This window comes from Oncorhynchus masou, chromosome 2 (genome assembly GCF_036934945.1).
Source record: "Oncorhynchus masou masou isolate Uvic2021 chromosome 2, UVic_Omas_1.1, whole genome shotgun sequence".
NCBI lineage: Eukaryota > Metazoa > Chordata > Actinopteri > Salmoniformes > Salmonidae > Oncorhynchus > Oncorhynchus masou.
This window is the reverse complement of record NC_088213.1, coordinates 40,904,190-40,924,101: the sequence shown is the minus strand read 5'-3', so window position 1 is coordinate 40,924,101 and position 19,912 is coordinate 40,904,190. Positions and strand designations below refer to the sequence as shown.

General features: G+C 46.4%; 1 protein-coding gene across 2 annotated transcripts in view; it reads left to right on the top strand.

Moving 5' to 3' along the window:
* Positions 1-19,912, top strand: part of LOC135504927 (T-cell immunomodulatory protein-like) — a 139,724-nt gene that overhangs the window by 95,911 nt on the left and 23,901 nt on the right. Inside the window, exons 11-14 of one of the 2 annotated variants that reach the window (XM_064923868.1) lie at positions 1,952-2,102; positions 3,550-3,658; positions 16,657-16,700; positions 19,599-19,677. In XM_064923868.1, coding sequence (XP_064779940.1) covers positions 1,952-2,102; positions 3,550-3,658; positions 16,657-16,700; positions 19,599-19,677 — 383 coding nt within the window. The remainder of the gene's footprint in view (positions 1-1,951; positions 2,103-3,549; positions 3,659-16,656; positions 16,701-19,598; positions 19,678-19,912) is intronic. The other variant, XM_064923877.1, reaches the window with a different exon arrangement.

Genomic DNA, 19,912 nt, shown 5'->3' with positions numbered 1-19,912 from the left:
GGCATTAGTTAGACCTAGTCATGCCACACATTGGGAGTGACACCATACGCCCTAATGAATTTGGCACATCAAAGCCTTTATGACGGGTCAATCATTCAAGTGAACAGTTTGATGACCAATTTGTGACTTCAATCTGTGTCCAGACAGTGCCTTGTGTTGCTCAGACTTCTTTTAGTTAACATCTGATGTTAATACAAAGTTCTGGATGGTTATTCTAACAATTTCAAGGCTAATGGTGTGTGTTGGAGAGGAAAATGCAAATGGCCATATTGACTGACAAGAAAAGTCAAAAGCAAACCTTCACTACATGTGTAATTTCACCTATCCTTCCAATCCCTTCTGAAGTGGCTGGTAGACGAAGACTCCGTACTGGAAGTACAGCAGGTTGTTATTTCAGCAGCTTGGTCTCAAGGTCCTCCCAGTCTGATAGAAGCTGTGCTTTTTTGTTCTGCTAAAATTAATATAGAGACGTGTGTCCTGGTGGGAGTAGAGAGAGACTGGGCATATAGGGAATGTGTGAGTTTGTCCTCTGGCTTCATAATGTGGAAGGACATGCTTTGGTGTGTGTGTGTGTGTCGGAGTGGGAGACTGTCTTCCATCTCCAAGTTTGTTGATCTCTCTCCATCTCGCTAGGCTCTGTGTTGAGCATACCAATGGAACCTCGTTGCGGTGTCACATTTCTCAGTATTTCTGCGACACACAAAGGTGGAAACACATTCTCACTCATACCTTGTCTCTCAACACAAACACACACACACACACACACACAACACTGCCAAGCCGTCCTCGAGGGTGAGAGTTTCTATCAGCCTCATAGCCGCTGGTTTGCTCCCTTCAATGCTCAAGACGGAGAGGGGGAGAGAGAATGGAAGGAAAAGACAGGCGGAAAATGAGAACATTTTCATGCTGATTCTATTTTTAGGCTTGCTCCATTTCGACACTCCTGATCACTCCGTATACACGGGTAACCGTCTCGACAGAAAATGGGTACAGGAAAGAAGAAAGGGAAAAAAACACACTTCTTACAAATGTTGGATAATGGTGTGGGAATGAAAGCTCTGCAACCAAAATATCTCCCTATTCAATACAGTCTGGAGTTCTAATACCCCCCCCCCTCCATTCAAATGGATTGAAATAAGTCTCATGTTTGTATCTCCGACGTAATTGTACAGTGCTACTAATTGCCTATTAGCTGAGTATTTTCTGCCCAGGTCTCTCTGTTGTGTCGTTGCTCCCCTTCTCTGTTTTCTGTATAATTCTACATTTTTTTTACCGCACTTGTGTTTTCATTTGGGTATTGCTTCACTAATTGATGAGCGTGTTTTATAGTCGATACACAGCGATATCTTCTGTGTGTAAGTTGTCGCAGAGGATACATTGTCCAGGGGAGTCAGACGTACAGCCCAATCCGGGCCCGCGGGTGGTTTGAGTAAAACATTTGAATAAACAAATGAAATACAATTACATTTGTAAAAATTGTGGGGGGAAACAAACTCGATATACTTTTAAAATGACTAAACCCAAATGGGAACTGTGTAGGAATGATAATGGACCTACATGCATGCAGTTTCTTTACTGTGTCCAGCTCGCTTAAAATCACAAATGGAAGGCAGTAGGGGGAATATAAAAAATCCCAAAAGTATGGCTAGAGGACTAATTTTAGCAAATTTTGACGGCGAGGAAATATAACCAATTTTTCAGTGTGGCACTCCAGACCTCGGTGAAGACAAAATGCGGCCCCTGGGGCAAAATGAGTTTGACAACCATGCTCTAGTCAATTTTCAGCTCTGATCACTTATGTTGAAGCCTCTTTCGACGACAACTTTCCTCTGTTGTTTTGTCTGACCTTGTCTGTGTTCCTTTCCGTGTGTGTACAGTATCCATCGATTTAACACAGGATGTGTTTGTACAGTCCTTAACGGCAACTCTCCCCCTCTCTCCTCTGTTGTAGTGGTCAGCAGGCCTTCCTCCTGGAGAATGTTCCGTGTGACAACGCCAGCTGTAAGGATGTGGGCCGCATGTTTCGTGTCCACTGGGACCAGTCTGACCTGGGGGCCATCCCTGGGGCCGCCGTGGCCACCTTCTTCGACATCTATGAGGATGTGAGCACATCCCTCTATTCCTCTTTCCTCTCAACCTCTCCTCCTCTCTCTCGCTCTCTTTCTCTCGAATTAGCCCAGGCTTCCCTCTTCACGCCTTGACGCTGTCACACAACCAACAGCTCTGCTGTTTTTTATTTTTAAAGGAAGACCACTGGTGACCTCGGGCTCTCGCGTCTCATCATTAACCAGCAGCGGAGTTGTTACTTCCCCAGTTGTGACTGGCGGGCTGGCCATTGTCAATCACTTTAGGATAGCTGTTTTTCTTCTCTGTCTTGTAGTCTAGATCCCACCTGCAGCTGTGGATAGGGCAGGTTAGATCACCCTGACAGTCAAGTTTGTCTCATTTATATCATCGCAGAGCAGAGTTTAGTAGGATTTTGTTTCAATTTGTATGACAACCCCCACAAATTCCAAATTTGAATGGCACAGAAATCCATTGGGAGTGTTTTTCATTATGTCTGCAAGAATTGGCTCTTTTCAATGCGTCTTCCAGTATGGTTAGTCTTGTTAATTGTCCTGTTTGTGGGTGGCCTTGGATCCTCTTTTGACAACAGTCTCCCTGAGAGGCTTCAGCCAAGGCTGGAAATGGCACGCTCATGAGGCACTCTCTCCCACGCTGGCCTGCAGATTAGAGCAGCATCTCTCTCCTAATCCCACTCTGGGCCGACGGAAGGGTGTGCCAAGACGAGCATGTCTCTGCAGGGCACGACTAGCGCAGGATGCCAGCCCGGCCCTGGCACAGTGTAGCAACAGGGCCTGACAGACGGAGCACGGTCATTGTCCCCCTAGGAGCCTAATCAGCTCACAGCACAGCCCCCCTCTGAGATGAGATGTGTGCGGACGAGATGTGTAGATAAGACAGGTTGGGGCCCCAACAGCTCTTCAGGAGATTTGGAGAGGGGCTCGGCTGCATCTCAAATCTGGTTGTCTTTTTTAAAATCTTTAAACACACACGTAACTTTCATCCTGCCCAAGATTCACCATCTGGACAGCTTATTTAGTCAAAAGTTTTCCTCCACTCCTCCGTCCCCATCCTTCTCCCAGAGAGCGCTGTCTCGCTCTGACTTCACTCCGTCACTGCCTGCCTTCTGGAATCCCTCTCCTTCATTGCCGCGTTCAAGACGGCCTTGCCTTCTTAGAGTTTACATAATCAATGTGTTTGTTTTGGCTGTGGGATTTATTTATGACGTGTGTTTTAGAGCGGTATACCCTGTCTCCTTGTTTCAGTGGAGGGAGTAGGTATCCATCTCCTGTCTCTGGGAGTTGGCTCATTTTCTCTGTAATTCCCTGACAGAGAGCGTGTGAGAGAAGTGCAGATAACTGCTGTAATGGAGGATTTGTCCTCCGTTTATAACAAGGATGAAGTGGTACATCAGAAGAGACCGTCAAAGGAAGCTTTGCCCCCGTTTCCTTTTGTCCGTCATGTATTACCATTTCTCATTTGCAGGGAATATTGGATATGATCGTGCTCAGCAAAGAGGAGGGGAAAGAGGGCTTCGCCATCCACGCTTTGAAGAACAACTTTGAAGCCGACGCGTACTTCGTCAAAGTGATTGGTGAGTCGGAACTTTTCACCTTCTGCAGTTAGCGTGTGTGTGTGTGTGTGTGTGTGCCCGCGCGCATGAGTCCATGTTTGTGAACATCCACATTTGTATGCATGCACCGTATTCCTTTTCTGTGTGCATGCCTTTGTTTCTCTCCAGTTATGTTTAGACTCGACAGTTCTGTTTGAACATTTTAATGTGAATCTCCCCTTTTCCCCACTGCATAAAAGTTTTTTTTTTTATGCACTCCTCTCAACATAAGGGGGGCGAAGAAGAGCCCAGGAGTTTTTTTTTTCTATCGGACTGTTTTCAGGATATCACAAGGACGTCCTCGTTCCCTGAGACAAGAGTCGTCAGCGGTGTATACGCTCCGTTGACTGCAGGCTACATCCCTATTAGTTTGCATTAGACAACAGCACACGCATCGATACAAACACGAATGACTGCAGGGCATGCATCTCCCAGCATCCTTTGGGTGTTTTAACTGAACTCACCTCCATTCCTCTGTGTGGCTCCCCTCCCCAGCCTATAAGAAAAAGTAGCAGTGTGCCTGTAGTGATGGCGGACATTTGGGAAGCTGACATTTTTGGAAAACGGAAAATTGTCCCCTAAAAAGCTACTTTCATGCCATTTTAATCCTGCCTGCTGAGTTTTAATTAAAGGAAAAGCACTTATTTTCTTCTCCTTCATTCTCTCGTCCCTTCTCTCCCTCATAGCCCCACTGGTGGGCTTTTATTTGGAGCTATGACTGCTCCTCTGCCTATAACATCAGGCCCAGACACAGAGACTTGCACACGTACACATACATACACATACATCCCTCAACTCACACGACTGACCCCAGGAGGATTTTTCCACTTCTCTTTTCTGAGCTGTTGGTTGTTTCTCTTCAGTAAAGCACTGATAGATAAGGAGTGTGCTGAAGTTGTCAAGTGGCCCGGAGATGGAGAAAGCACTCTGGTAATTAACTATGAATCTCAAACTGCTCCCAGGCTGCCATGTGCCCTCTTTCTCCTGCTGTGGCGTACAGTACACGTCAAGTGACCCGCTGCGTTGTGCATGCTCGCGCGCCTCTTGACGACGCACGCCGTGAACCCAGAGAGACGAGCCCCGTCCGCCTATTGCTCTAACGTACTCCTCCCGTCTGCTAGAGCGCTCAGCGCAGCGTGGATATCCTCCCCTTTACAACCCCGTCTTGATGTCACAGTAACACACTAGTGGGCATGCAGAGCAAACTCTGCTGTCTCGCAGTTCGGCTGTGACTGTTTGAAACTCGAGCCGCGTCTTCCATCCCGCCCAGCCCTCAGCAGGAAGAAAGCCTGTGAACGTAGTAATGGTCGGAGGTGTTTAAGAAGGATTACGGGTAGGTAAACTGTGTTTGGGGTGCAGAGGGAAGATGGGCGCGGGGTTCACTCACAGTCTGACTGTGTTGTTGTGGTGAACAGAGGGACGGTGTCAGGGTTAGAGAGGGAGGAACGGGAACATGTGAAGGAATTTAAGGTTGGTATTGATTGACAGACTTGTCAGTGTTGAACATTGAAGAAGGTGGACATTGATGGAAGAGGAGCAGGTGATCTGGCCTAATGGAAGTCCATTCAGGAGGACAGTTTCTGGGATTCTACCAACATGCAATCAATAATGGATGGGGTTTTGTTGCTGCCAGTCCATATGGTGTTTTTTGACAAGGCTCAGACCCGAGCAACCCCACCCTCCTCCCCTTGTTGGTGTGTCGGCCCCCCTGGTGTCCGCGGCTGTTTTCCGCCGGCTTCAGATCCCCTGAGCTCTTATCGAGCGGCCTCGCTGTGGTATTGACTTTAAGTCTGGGTCACTCGCGGGATGAAATTATAAGATATGGCCCAGGGTGGGACCCAGAGACGCGGCTCATTTCTGTATTCGGTGCCCAGGATTGATCTATTTAAGCTCCTCTTCAAACGGCGCCCGCCTCTGGTTTCTGAGGTTCCGGTGCTATTATGGTTAACGTGCCAGTGCCCGGTGCTTTGCAGGTCACTGGTCTACTGGTTTGCCCATCTTAATATTTTCTTTTTATTGGCCAGTCTGAGATATGTCTTTTTCTTTGCAACTCTGCCTGGAAGGCCAGCATCCCGGAGTCGCCTCTTCACTGTTGATGTTGAGACTGGTGTTTTGTGGGTACTATTTAATGAAGCTGCCAGTTGAGGTCTGTTTCTCAAACTAGACACTCTAATGTACTTGTTCTCTTGCTCAGTTGTGCACCGGGGCCTCCCACTCCTCTTTCTATTCTGGTTATAGACAGTTTGCACTGTTCTGTGAAGGGAGTAGTACACAGCGTTGTTCCAGATCTTCTGCTACTTGGCAATTTCTCGCATGGAATAGCCTTCATTTCTCAGAACAAGAATAGACTGACGAGTTTCAGAAGAAAGTACTTTGTTTCTGGCCATTTTGAGCCTGTAATTGAACCCACAAATGCAGATTTTTAAAAATGTATTTCACCTCTATTTAACTAGGCAAGTCAGTTAAGAACAAATTCTTATTTACAATGACGGCCTAGGAACAGTGGGTTAACCTCCCTGGCAGGTAGCCAAATGCTCCAGATACTCATCTAGTCTAAAGAAGGCCAGTTTTATTGCTTCTTTAATCAGAACAACAGTTTTCATATGTGTTAACATTTTGTGTGTGTGTGTGTGTGTGTGTGTGTGTGTGTGTGTGTGTGTGTGTGTGTGTGTGTGTGTGTGTGTGTGTGTGTGTGTGTGTGAACGTCCATTTTTCAGGACCCTGTCTTTCAAAGATAATTCGTAGAAATCCAAGTACTTTCACAGATCTTCATTGTAAAGGGTTTTAACACTGTTTCCCACACTTGTTCAATGAACAATTAACAATTAATGAACATGCACTTGTGGAACGGTCGTTAAGACACTGACAGCTTATAGACGGTAGGCAATTAAGGTCACAGTTATGAAAACGTAGGACACTAAAGAGTCCTTTATACTGACTCTGGAAAACACCAAAAGAAAGATGCCCAGGGTCCCTGCTCATCTGCATGAACATGCCTTAGGCATGCTGCAAGGAGGCATGAGGACTGCAGATGTGGCCAGGGCAATAAATTGCAATGTCCGTACTAAGACAGCGCTACAGGGAGACAGGATGGACAGCTGATCGTCCTCAAAGTGGCAGACCACGTGTAACAACACCTGCACAGGATCGGTACATCCGAACATCACACCTGCGGGACAGGTACAGGATGGCAACAACAACTGCCCGAGTGACACCAGGAATGCACAATCCCTCCATCAGTGCTCGGACTGTCTGCAGTAAGCTGAGAGAGGCTGGACTGAGGGCTTGTAGGGCTGTTGTAAGGCAGGTCCTCACCAGACATCACCGGCAACAACGTCGCCTATGGGAATAAACCCGCCGTCGCTGGACCAGACAGGACTGGCAAAAAGTGCTCTTCACTGACGAGTCATGGTTTTTTTTCACCAGGGGTGATGGTCAGATTCGCATTTATGGTCGAAGGAATGAGCATTATACCGAGGCCTGTACTCTGGAGCGGGATCGATTTGGAGGTGGAGGGTCCGTCATGGTCTGGGGCGGTGTGTCACAGCATCATTGGACAGAGCTTGTTGTCATTGCAGGCAATCTCAATACTGTGCGTTACAGGAAAGACATCCTCCTCCTTCATGTGGTACCCTTCCTGCAGGCTCATTCTGACATGACCCTCCACAGCATGACAATGCCACCAGCCATACTGCTTATTCTGTGCGTGATTTCCTACAAGACAGGAATGTCAGTATTCTGCCATGGCCAGCGAAGAGCCCGGATCTCAATCACTTTGAGCACGTCTGGGACCTGTTGGATCGGAGGGTGAGGGTTAGGGCCATTCCAACCAGAAATGTCCGGGAACTTGCAGGTGCCTTGGTGGAAGAGTGGGGAAACATCTCACAGCAAGAACTGGCAAATCTGGTGCAGTCCATGATCAGGAGATGCACGGCAGTACTTAAGGCAGCTGGTGGCCACACCAAATACTTACTGTTACTTTTGATTTTGACCTCAACCCTTTGTTCAGGGACACATTATTCCATTTCTGTTAGTCACATGTCTGTGGAACTTGTTCAGTTTATGTCTCAGTTGTTGAATCTTGGTATCTTCATACAAATATTTACACATGTTAAGTTCGCTGAAAATAAACACAGTTGACACAAGGAGTCGCCAGTGCACGGTGAGCCAAGTAAAGCCAAATCCTCCCCTAACTCAGGCGGCGCTGGGCCAATTTGTGTAACCAGCGAGACAGCTGCTCTTAGTGAAAATGTGTTTGGAGTTACTGTACCTTTCTATCTAATAGGCTACAATGTTACAGTGTAAGCTTCCCAATTATAATAATGAAAAAACATTTTCCAAATCTATTCATTTTCAAATGTAGATTACTTCTCCTTTGCAATTATCATTCACCTGATGATTTTGGGCAAACGCACAATGGGGGTCCCTGGGCAAGAAAAGTTTGATGGCAAGAAAAGTTTTTGACCCCTGGCCTATAAAACTGCCTCTAATTACTGCCTCATTGAGGCCAGTGTTAACTCAAACTGGCCCTTCAATTAGGGGAGTTAATCAGGTAGCTGAGCGTCACACCGGGACCCAGGGAAGATGATTCTCAGCCGTTAGGGGAGACCAGGATCCGTCTATCACAGAGAGTCAGAGATCTGTTTTAACTGAAGAAATAGGCAGTGTGGCACTGCTCTTACAATGTTACAGGTATTTCCTACACTGAACTATCTGAGTTCAGCAGTCAAATCCCCCTGATCTACCAGGTGATTCATAAAAAGACAAGAGACATTGAGAGTCAAAGTGGAAACATTAGAAAGGGGTTGCAGAGATGTTGTGTGTGTCGGTGGGTGCGTGCGTGTGAGTGACGGACCGACCAGAACAATGTGAGCTGATTTACGTTCTCCTCCTCTCGAGTTGAGATGCAGATTCGCTGCATTGAGGAACATCTGCAGGCTTTGTTTAGTCCAGTACACATCCTCCTTTCCCTTTCCCTCTCCGCCTCTGCCAAGCTGTCAGTCAGGAAGTATCCGCCCTCGCTCACATTTTAATTCAGCTCAACAGATGAGGGAGCTTTCATAGAGACATTGCTCTTCGCTCTCTTTTGGAATTTCAAGTCACAAGTCCATTTTTCTGGAGGTTTCTCTGCTGGTTTATTGGTTAATCCTGCATTTGGTGTGTAATGTCGAGTGGTGAATTAAAGTATACAGAATTAAACTGAGATAGGCAGCACATGTGTGAAGGGCTCAAATAGGCAAATATCAAATGTGAGAAGAAGATTTGGAAAACAAGGATATTGTATAAAAATATATTGATTACTGTGTTTCCCCTCTCCAATAGCTGTCAATCTGACACAACTACTTCCAGTGCTATCATTTTGCTGAAGTAAACTATTCTCCCATGTCCAGTAGTCATCCGTTCACTTTGGTCTTAAAGGTCTTCTGTCTACTCCACCACCCTCAAATATAATACATCTCCGGGAGTACAGATGGAATATTTCATTTCACGTCTGCAGCCTGCAGATGATTGACAGCTAAAGCGTGTCCTTCAAATAAGCCTCAAACAAAGGTGGTTGAATGATGTCAGAGCAGCAGGCGAGGTATGACCATGACTTACCATTAGATCAGTCCGACATGACAGATAACTAGACTTCAAAACCGTCTTGGAGGAGATTGACATTATGCACACACACACACACACACACTCACTCTTCCTTCATGGATTACTCAACTATAAATGAGCAGTGGATAGAAAGACTGTGCGTGCGTGCATGCGTTATGATTGTGTGTGTGTGGCGGCAGGTAGCCTACCAGTTAAGAGCGTTAGGCCAGTGAAAGAAAAGGTCGCTGGTTCAAATCCCTGACCCGACTAGGTGAAAAATCTGCCTGTGCCCTTGAGCAAGGCACTTCACCCTAATTGCTCCTGTAAGTCGCTCAGGAAAAGAGAGTCTGCTAAATGACTAAAATGTCAATGTAAAACGTGTGTCACTGCCTGTCTGGCAGACAAGAAGCCTAGGGTCAGCACCAGCCCAGATTAGGCCTTGAGGAAAAGGAAAGCAGCACCTTGGACTGCTCAGCTGTCAGTGTAAGATTGCTCATTGATTGAAATTTGTAGCCACTGGCATGGCGTGGTGACATGACGTGTCTTCCCCCTGTCAAGAGGCAGCCAGCCCAGCTCCGTGTGACGTCATCTGACAGCTTGGAGTGGCTCTTCTTTTCTTGTGACGTTGGCTTGGTTTCCATGGTTCCCTATGGATTTTTTTTTTATGGTGATGATACGAAGCCGATTTAAAATGTGGGAGCCGTCAGACAGCACCCAGAGGGTAGGATCTGGAGGGACTGGTGGAGGATTTGGACCGTTGGACTTGGGAAGGCAGTTGTCAACCCAGATCAGCTACAGACACTGATGCATGTACCCTGCTGTTCTGTTAGCTCCACTCTACAGTCCTGGAATAGATTCTCATTCAGAGCACATCAACAGCACCGTGCAGCTCTGAATTATGGTGCTGTCTGATTTCAGGTCAATCTGATGCAGCCAAGAACAGAGGGAGGGCATCTCCTACTGCTCTCATTAGGATGTCAGAGATAGCTCAGACAGCTGGCCTCACCTGTGTGTATGCGTGTGCGATTGTGTGTGTGTGATTGTGTGTGTGCGATTGTGTGTGTGTGCCCGCATGCATGTGTGCGCGCGTGTGCACATGATGTTATTTCCTCCGAGCCATGCTTGGTGTTCTGCTCAATGAGGCGGAACAATGAACCGGACCCTCATTCCCTTATCAACCCGTCTGTCTGATAAGTCTACAGCCCATGCACCGGCCTGACGGCAACGTAGCTACATGCCACCTCTTAAAACATTGCGAGCATGATAGCAGTGTGACATACATCCTAACACCACAAGAAATCCCACCTAACTCATGGCGACAGCCAGCAACTGAGATAGCGAAGTTCTCATTCTGCTGCATGGTCCCTCGCAGGCGTAGACATTCAATAAACCCAAAAGCCTTCTCTCCAAATTCCTCAGTGAATGTCTGTTGACAATCATGTGAAGCCCTCTTGAAGATGTCATTTGCAGTGTATAGAATCCCTTATCTCTACTATAGGTTAGAGGGCACTCACTCTCTACAGTCACTTTTTACAGATGGAGGATCTTAATTTGATCGCTATTGTGTTGCTGAGAATGCAAACGTGTCGTGAAATTTGAGTTTTAGAAAGGCTTCTAAAGTTTGTCATTTCCACTTAGAAATGTCATACTTGATTTGCCCTAATGTAAAATGTAGGAACCCCTACAACAATGTCCATTAAATATAATCCACATAATAATTCACATTTCCTGTTGCTGCAGGATTATTTTCCTGCTGTAGCAAACTGGATCAAATTAAGATCCTACATCTGTGCACACAAAGAACACAAACACACACTAGTAGACAGGCCCAGGCGTACGCAGGCAGAATACACTGACATACCATTTCATCCTCCACGTCAGTGGGCAAGTCCTGCTGGGGAGCTGCCGACAGCATTGACATTGCCCTTGTCGCAGCTCCCTCTGACAAATAGCTCTATCCAACAGAGTAGAGGCAGCAGACCAGCGTCTGTGGGCACAGTTGTGGATTTCTGGATAAACCCTGAATACTTACTGTGTTAGCGGTTCCAGGTCTGTATGTGACCCTTACTTTGCTACCTGTTGCGTGCGAGTTTAATGAATGACAACAGAAGAGAAAAAGCGAGCTGTGAAGTAAGACCGGGTTCTTAGAAGGCAGGGGGGGAGGTTGCTCTGTGAGAGTCAGAGAGAGAGAGTTGTCTATCCTAGCACACAGAGAAGCATCCACATCCTGGAGCAGTAGACGCATGGCCAGTGATTCGTGAAGGACAGCGGCGAGGCACGCTCCCCGTCTCGGTCTCTCTCCCCGAGCCACGCATCACTGGCTACGTCAGGCACTTTACGGAGTCTCTATGTCAGCGCCATTGATTGGATTTACCCATTCTACTAACCAATTTACGGCACCACACGCTCACAGTCCCCATAGTCCTTTAAACAAGCCAGAGAAGATGTTGCACGAGCTCCTCTTTATAGTGGCCACGAGTGACTCGGGATCACATCTTTGTTATGAACACTTAGAAAGAGAAGGGGTTTGTAATCCAACCTCTGCACCATGGGTCAGTGTGGATTGGAATTAACTTGGCATTCTGGGAACTTGTCATGGTGAGAATAGTAATACAAGTTCCAAAAATCAAAATGAATTTGGAGAGGATAGCCTTAGCTATATGAGATCGGTTCAACTCAAGCAGAGACTGGGTCAGTATTGCGCATGGTTTTCAATGAGCAAACAGAAACACCCTTCTGGGTATAGAGGCCCAGTGTTTAATGATCTATTGACCTGCTCTGTCCTCTGTGCACGGCTGACAGGTGTTAGACCTGATCCCAGGCCCCGGTTTCCCAGAAGCATGTTAAGGCTAAGTTCATCGTTAGAACAATTGAGCTCAATGGTTTCAACAATGAACGTAGCCTGGGAAACCGGGCCCAGGTCAATGTTTGATCAGATAGGTATCTGCATTCTCATGTCCTGATTAGGGCTGTAACCGATGGAATCAGCAGCAGCAGAACATATACCTTTCAACATGGGCAGTATCGATCCCATCGACCACAGAAGTGAGCCCCCGAACCCAACGAATTGCTCCACGTGGAGGTCAAAGGGCCTCATCTCAGGGACTCCCGAGTGGCGCAGCGGTCTAAGGCTTTGCAGTGCTTGGCGTCACTACAGATCCGGGTTTGATCCCGGGCTGTGTTGCAGCCGGCCGTGACCGGGAGACCCATGAGGCGACACACATTTGGCCCAGCGTCGTCCGGGTTAGGGGAGGGTTTGGCCGACAGGGCTGTCCTTGTACCATCGCGCTCTAGCGACTCCTGTGGCGGGCCGGGAGCATGCATGCTAACACTGTTGCCTGGCGTACGGTGTTTCCTCTGACACCTTGGTGCGGTTGGCTTCCGGGTTCAGTGAGCAGTGTGTCAAGAAGCAGTGTGGCTTGGCAGGATCGCGCTTCGGAGGACGCACGGCTCTCTGCCTTCGCCTGTCTCAAGTCCGTACTGGAGTTGCAGCGATGTGACAAGAATGTAACTACCAATTGGATAACACGAAACACGTCCTTCAGTTCCATACGGTACGGCTACACGGTCCAACAGTGATGGTCGGTTTCTGGGACTAAGCCTAGTAGCGGCACTAAAGACGATTGACTTTCATGTGTTTACTTTTGAGTGGGGTTGTTTGTTTATCTGCATTAAGGAGTCCAGTCAGTGTGCAGCAGCAGTACAGGATGCATGATGGTAGATCCTAATTAAAGAAGTATTCAGCAGCTCAACTTCAATGTGCAAATTACAAGCGCCAGCCAATTAGTATGCTAATATATTAATTCCTCTTATTGCTGATTTAAGAATTCAGGATTTTTTTTCCTTGCTGCTCCATATGCACACAAATACCCAAATACACTTCCCCCTGCAGCTTATTATTGAGCTCATTTATTCTCTGTGTTTATTTTACTACCATTTTGTTTTTTTTCTTCTCTTGGTATTTTTTCCTCTTTTATTTACAGTGCAATTTTATTTAAAAAAATATATATATATATTTAATCTTTTTTTATTTAAACAGGTAGGCCAGTTGAGAACAAGTTCTCATTTACAACTGCGACTTGGCCAAGATAAAGCAAAGCAGTGTGACAGAAACAACAACGCAGAGTTACGCATGGGATAAACAGTCAATAACACAATAGAAAAATATATGTACAGTGTGTGCAAATGTAGTAAGATTAGGGAGGTAAGGCAATAAGTAGGCCTTAGTGGCAAAATAATTACAATTTGGCATAACACTGGAGTGATAGATGTGTAGATAATGATGTGCAAATAGTGATACTGGGGTGCAAAGAGCAAAAAATTATAATAAATATGGAATGGGGTAGTTGGGTATGCTATTTACAGATGGGCTGTGTACAGGTGCAATGATCGGTAAGCTGCTCTGACAGCTGATGCTTAAAGTTAGAGAAGGAGATATAAGTCTCCAGCTTCAGTGATTTTTGCAATTTGTTCCAGTCATTGGCAGCAGAGAACTGGAAGGAAAGGCAGCCAAAGTGAAATATACCTGCTGGAGTGCGTGCAACGGGTGGGTGTTGCTATGGTGACCAGTGAGCTGAGATAAGGCGGGGCTTTACCTAGCAAAAACTTATGGATGATCTGGAGCCGGTGGGTTTTTGCAGCGAATATGTAGCGAGGGCCAGCCAACAAGAGCATACAGGTCGCAGTGGTGGGTAGTATATGGGGCTTTGGTGACAAAACGGATGGCACTGTGATAGACTACATCCAAGTAGAGTGTTGGAGGCTATTTTGTAAATGACATTGCCAAAGTCAAGGATCGGTAGGATAGTCAGTTTTACGAGGGTATGTTTGGCAGCATGGGTGACGGAGGCTTTGTTGCGATATAGGAAGCCGACTCTAGATTTAATTTTGGCTTTGAGATGCTTAATTTGAGTCTGGAAGGAGAGTTTACAGTCTAACCATACACCAAGGTATTTGTACAATGATTCCTCCTTTAAAAGTTGTCATACTGCGGCACACCCTGCGTGCTGCTGCAGCATTCTGTGGCACGTCATTTAATTCTCAGCTATTTCTTCTGTTACTGCAAGTTATTGCTAATTTTACCACCAGAGGGCATGTTTGAGAAGCATTTGATAGTATTCCGTATTGGCATTACCATTTAAAACCTTTTTTGTAATAACATAGTATATGGGATTGATTTTAAGAAATGTGGCTTAATTAATTTGATTCATATTTTGGTGTTTCCATTCAGAGAGAAATTGTCCGTTTTGTAAATTCAGACCGTTTCCCTCTCGGAGTGCACACTGGACATTCGGGTCGAGAAGTAGGGTTGATTTGAGCATTCTGGCCTTACAACGGCAGTCAAACACCCAAGCTAACATTGGCTAGCTACTTCCAGACACAAATGACACCACTCTGACCATTTTACTTGCCCTAACAGAGCTGGTAAGGCCGTTGTTTTGAAGTAATCGTGAAAAAACAGGCCTTATTTTCGTGCATTTTTCACCCTGCCAGCTCCTATTAGTTCTATTGAGCACCGTGGCACCAACTTGCCTTCCGAACGTTCTATTCCCAGCTTATTGTTCAACGTCACAATGCCTGCTTCTCTATTGTTGGCAATGAGACCTGCTCACGTTGCTTTATAGTTCAAATGTAAACGACAAAATGTCAACAACAAAAATAATATTGGAACTATGCGGTCTTCCCATTGTTTCCCATGGGGGGAAATATAGGCATGTCTGTCTATTTTCTTCAAGTTGGGTGTAACCGGTGTGAAATGGCTAGCTAGTTTGTGGGGTGCGCATTTCAATCGGTGGGGTGCGCGTTTCAATCGGTGACATCACTCACTCTGAGACCTGAAATTAGCTGTTCCCCTTGCTCTGCTTTTGTGGAGCGATGGGTAACAATGCTTCGAGGGTGGCTGTTGTCTATGTGTGCAGAGAGTCCCAAATGCATAATGAGTGCTCTACCTCCCCCTTGTGGTGGTCTGGAGCAATGAAGCCATGACGCTGGGTACCTCTTAGTCCCGCGGTGTAAGCTCGCAACTTTTAAAGGAGGAACCATTGTAGTTGTCCACATATTCTAAGTCAGAATCATCCGGAGTGGTGATGCTAGATGGGCGGGAGGGTGCGGGCAGCAATTGTTTGAAGAGCATGCATTTAGTTTTACTAGCATTTAAGAGCAGTTGGAGGCCACGGAAGGAGTGTTGTATGGCATTGAAGCTCATTTGGAGGTTTGTTAACACAGTGTCCAAAGAAGGGCCAGATGTACACAGAATGTTGTTGTCTGCATAGAGATGGATCAGAGAATCACCAGCAGCAAGAGCGACGACATTGATATATACAGAGAAAGGACTCGGCCCGAGAATTGAACCCTGTGGTACCCCCATAGAGACTGCCAGAGGTCCGGACAACAGACCCTCCGATTTGACACACTGAACTCTGTCTGAGAAGTAGTTGCTGAACCAGGCGAGGCAGTCATTTGAGAAACCAAGGCTATTGAGTCTGCCGATAAGAATGTGGTGATTAACAGAGTCGAAAGCCTTGGCCAGGTCGATGAATACGGCTGCACAGTACTGTCTTTTATCGATGGTGGTTATGATATCGTTTAGGACCTTGAGCGTATCTGAGGTGCACCTCGGAAACCAGATTGCATAGTGGAGAAGGTACGGTGGGATTCGAAATGGTTGGTTATCTATTTGTTAACTTGGCTTTCGAAGACTTTAGAAAGGCAGGGCAGGATGGATATAGGTCTTTTACAGTTTGGGTCTAGAGCGTTTCCCCCTTTTGAAGAGGGGGATGACCGGGGCAGCTTTCCAATCTTTGGGGATCTCAGACGATACGAAATAGAGGTTGAATAGGCTAGCAATAGGGGTTGCAAAAATTTTGGCGGATAACTTTAGAAAGAGAGGGTCCAGATTGTCAAGCCGGGCTGATTTTTAGGGATCCAGATTTTGCAGCTCTTTCAGAACATCAGCTATCTGCATTTGGGTGAAGGACAAATGGGGGGTGGGCTTGGGCAAGTTACTGCGGGAGGTGCAGAGCTGTTGGCCGGGGTAGGGGTAGCCAGGTGTAAAGCATTGCCAGCCGTAGATAAATGCTTATTGAATTTCTCGATTATCGTAGATTTATCGGTGGCGACAGTGTTTCCTAGCCTCGTGCTGTGGATAGCTGGGAGGAGGTGCTCTTATTCTCCATGGACTTTACAGTGTCCCAAAACTTTTGGGTAATTACTGCTACAGAATGCAAATTTCTGTTTGAAAAATGTAGCCTTGGCTTTCCTAACTGACGTTAACCGTACAGTGTCTAACTCATCGAGCCGTGTTGTTAGTCACAGACAACTCCCACACTGTATGGGATTGTGTAGGACAAATACAATCCATGTTGCTTGCTAATCAGTCTTCCTTTTCTCCACCTCAGTGCTCAGTGGACTCTGTTCTAACGACTGCCCGGGAAACGTCAAGGTAAGAAGACTAGTGTCTCTGTGTATTGCGTGTGCATTGTAACGCAATGAAAAAAAGATCGCCGTGGAGATATTGAAATGAAAAAAAATACAAATTCTAGAATCATTTTTGAGAGAGTGAAAAGGCTTATCTTGTAACTGGCCATCTTGGTCCTGTAAAAGCGTCTGCTAAATGACTAAAAATGGAAATGTCCCCAGAGCTAGTGACAGACAGGCTTGGTGCTGGTCCTGTCGCCGTGTTTGTTTGGGTTGTTTGCCTCTCCACTGTGTGTCCGCTCACACTCACCCCACCATTGCCTGACTCAGCCGGGTGATTGATGGAGCCCATGGTCTGGAGCTTTGGGCTGTTTTCTCCACTCTCCTCCTCCTTAAGCCCCTCACATCCATCACTCTAACCCTCTTCTCTCCATCTGTCCATCTGTCTTCCCGCCTATTGTCTCGTTGTCTATCACTATCCACCTCCCTTTAGTTTCCACAGAACCTTTGTTCAATTTCCAATCCCAGTACTGTACAACTGTTCAGTCTGATGAAGCTATAGGCCTACATGCAATGTATAATACTGTACTGTGTGGGAGGGTCTGTCGGTGTTGGAGGGTCTGTCGGTGTGGGAGGGTCTGTCGGTGTGGGAGGGTCTGTCGGTGTGGGAGGGTCTGTCGGTGTGGGAGCCCGGCTGCATTCTCTAGCAGCCTGCCATAGCGTTTCATTAGGCTGTTAAAACCGAGGCAGACAGAAAGCTCTCTTCATTAGGCGTCATCGGCCCATAATGAAGAGATCATACAGCCTCCATATGACCACTCCGTCATATACTGCTCCTCAGAGCCCCACCCCGCGGCATGCTGAGAGAACCGTCTCCCCACAGTACTAGTGGTGGGTGGGAAAAATCGGATATGATTTTTTGACGATGTGTCGTTTTGACAATATTGCAATATTATTTTTGCACTCGTTAGCTGTACTTGAACCAAAACTCCAGTATGTTTCCTTCCTAACTTGTTTTCCAACTTCGTTTTAAATAGGGAGCCAAATGGTTTTCAACACTTCCATGACTGATCAAAACTATATTCTGTCTCTCTGCAGCAGACATATGATGAGCAATACGTTTGAACATCCAATAGCAAAAAAATCACAGTATCGAATCGAAATACATATAGAATCGTGAGAATTGCAATTCATATGGAACCGTGTGAATCGCAATACATATGGAATTGTGTGAATCGCAATACATATGGAACTGTGGGAATCGTGTCAATCGCAATACATATGGAATTGTGGGAATCGTGTGAATCGCAATACATGCACTGAGTGTACAAAAAATTAGGAACACCTTCCTAATAATTAGTTGCACCCCTTGTTTCCCTCAGAACAGCCTCAATTCATTGGGACATGGACTCTACAAGGTGTCGAAAGCCTTCCACAGGGAAGCTGCCTCCCACAGATGTGGCAAGTTGGTTGGATTGGTTCTTTGGGTGATGGAACATTCTTGATATACACAGGAAACTGTTGAGCATTGATTTAAGTACCTTTGAACTGTTGAGTGTGAAAAAAACCAACAGCGTTGCAATTCTTGACGCACTCAAATCTGGCACCTACTACCATACACTGTTCAAAGGCACTTAAATCTTTTGTCTTGCCCATTCACCCTCGTAATAGCACAAATGCACAATCCATGTCTCAAGGTTTAAAAATCCTTCTTTAACCTGTCTCCTTCCCTTTCATCTACACTGATTGAAGTGGATTTAACAGATGACATCAATAAGGGATCATAGCTTTCACCTGGATTCACCTGGTCAGTCTATGTCATACAAAGAGTGGGTGTTCCTCATGTTTTGTCCACTCCGTGTTTCTTATCGGCACCAAAGTATCGCGATAATATCATATCGTGAGGTCCCTGGCAATTCCCAACCGTACACAGTACACTGTAGAGCTGATGAAGTCCACAGAGGTCAGTGCTCTCTCAGATAGGAAACCCGGAGAAACGGTTGGGTGGGTCAAGAATTGTGAAAATCCTTTACCAAGCAGACTTGACTCAGTCCAGGGCTACACTGCAGTTTGTTAGGGCAGTGGATTTCATCCCAAGCTGTTTTAGTGGCAACTTGTGTATCATGAAGTCTAGCGTTTATGTGGCTTTGGAGTGCAACAATTTGAGAATAAAATCGGTTGTCGTTTAAAAAATAATAATAATAATTCAGTACATATCTGTAAATGGCTACCTCAATGAGAAGGACCTTTCAGAAATCTGCTCCGAGGTGGTACTGCATCGGTGACTGGTATCTATGGTAACCCACCCAGAAGATGACAATAGGCTCTAAATCAGAAGGCGACCTAACTTCATGTACGATCACTCTGTCCAGGCCTAAACTTTCCCCAGTCCTCCCTTGAAGACACAGAGAAAGCTACATAGCATAGGCCTAATTTACTTTTCCGAACCGTTTAAAAATTAATCTCCGATTCGCCACATTGTGCCGTTCATTAGCATTTTGAGGGATTACCAGGAGCAGTGGGGAGGACTGCATAATGCAGAGGATGTGATGGAGCTGGCTGTGATGTCAGGCTCACTGTAGCCTGTTCTCAGTCTGCTGGAACCTGTGCTTTATTTCACCCAGAGGACAGCTCTAGCTTCTTAGAGCTGCCGGGGTTTGCGCCCAGATCCCCATTGGCTTCAGAAAGGTCAAGGAGGGTTCGCGCACGCTCTGTACACACAGCCAAAACCTCCTGAGGCGAGTCATGGAAGGGGACAGATGTCTGTGTTAAGACTTTGGCGTCTGTGTTGAGAATTAAATGGTGGGAGATCAGTCGTTTCAGGGATAATGGATCCACTAATATGAGTGTTCGTTTCTAATGGTGTGTGTGTGTGTGTGCGTGTGCGTGCGTGTGCGTGCGTGTGTGTGTTTTGATCTTGCAGACGTTTGGTGTGAACCAGCCTGGACCGTACGTTAGCTACACTACTGTGGACTCCAACGGCTACCTGAAGAACGCCTCGGGTAAGTCCAACATGGACAGATACTGTGTACAGTTGACAGTCGGCCAGCCATCTTGTACAGGCTTTCTGGCAATAGTGCAGATTGGGTGGGCCGTCAGCCATGACAGCTGTTGTATTGGGAATGGGGTTGAATACAGACTTCCCCTCTACTTGGAGGTCATAATATCTGTGCTGCGGTAGCAGGTCTGAGTGACGGGGCTGTGGTGTGGTGTTGGTCAGTGTGTGTGTGTGGGTGA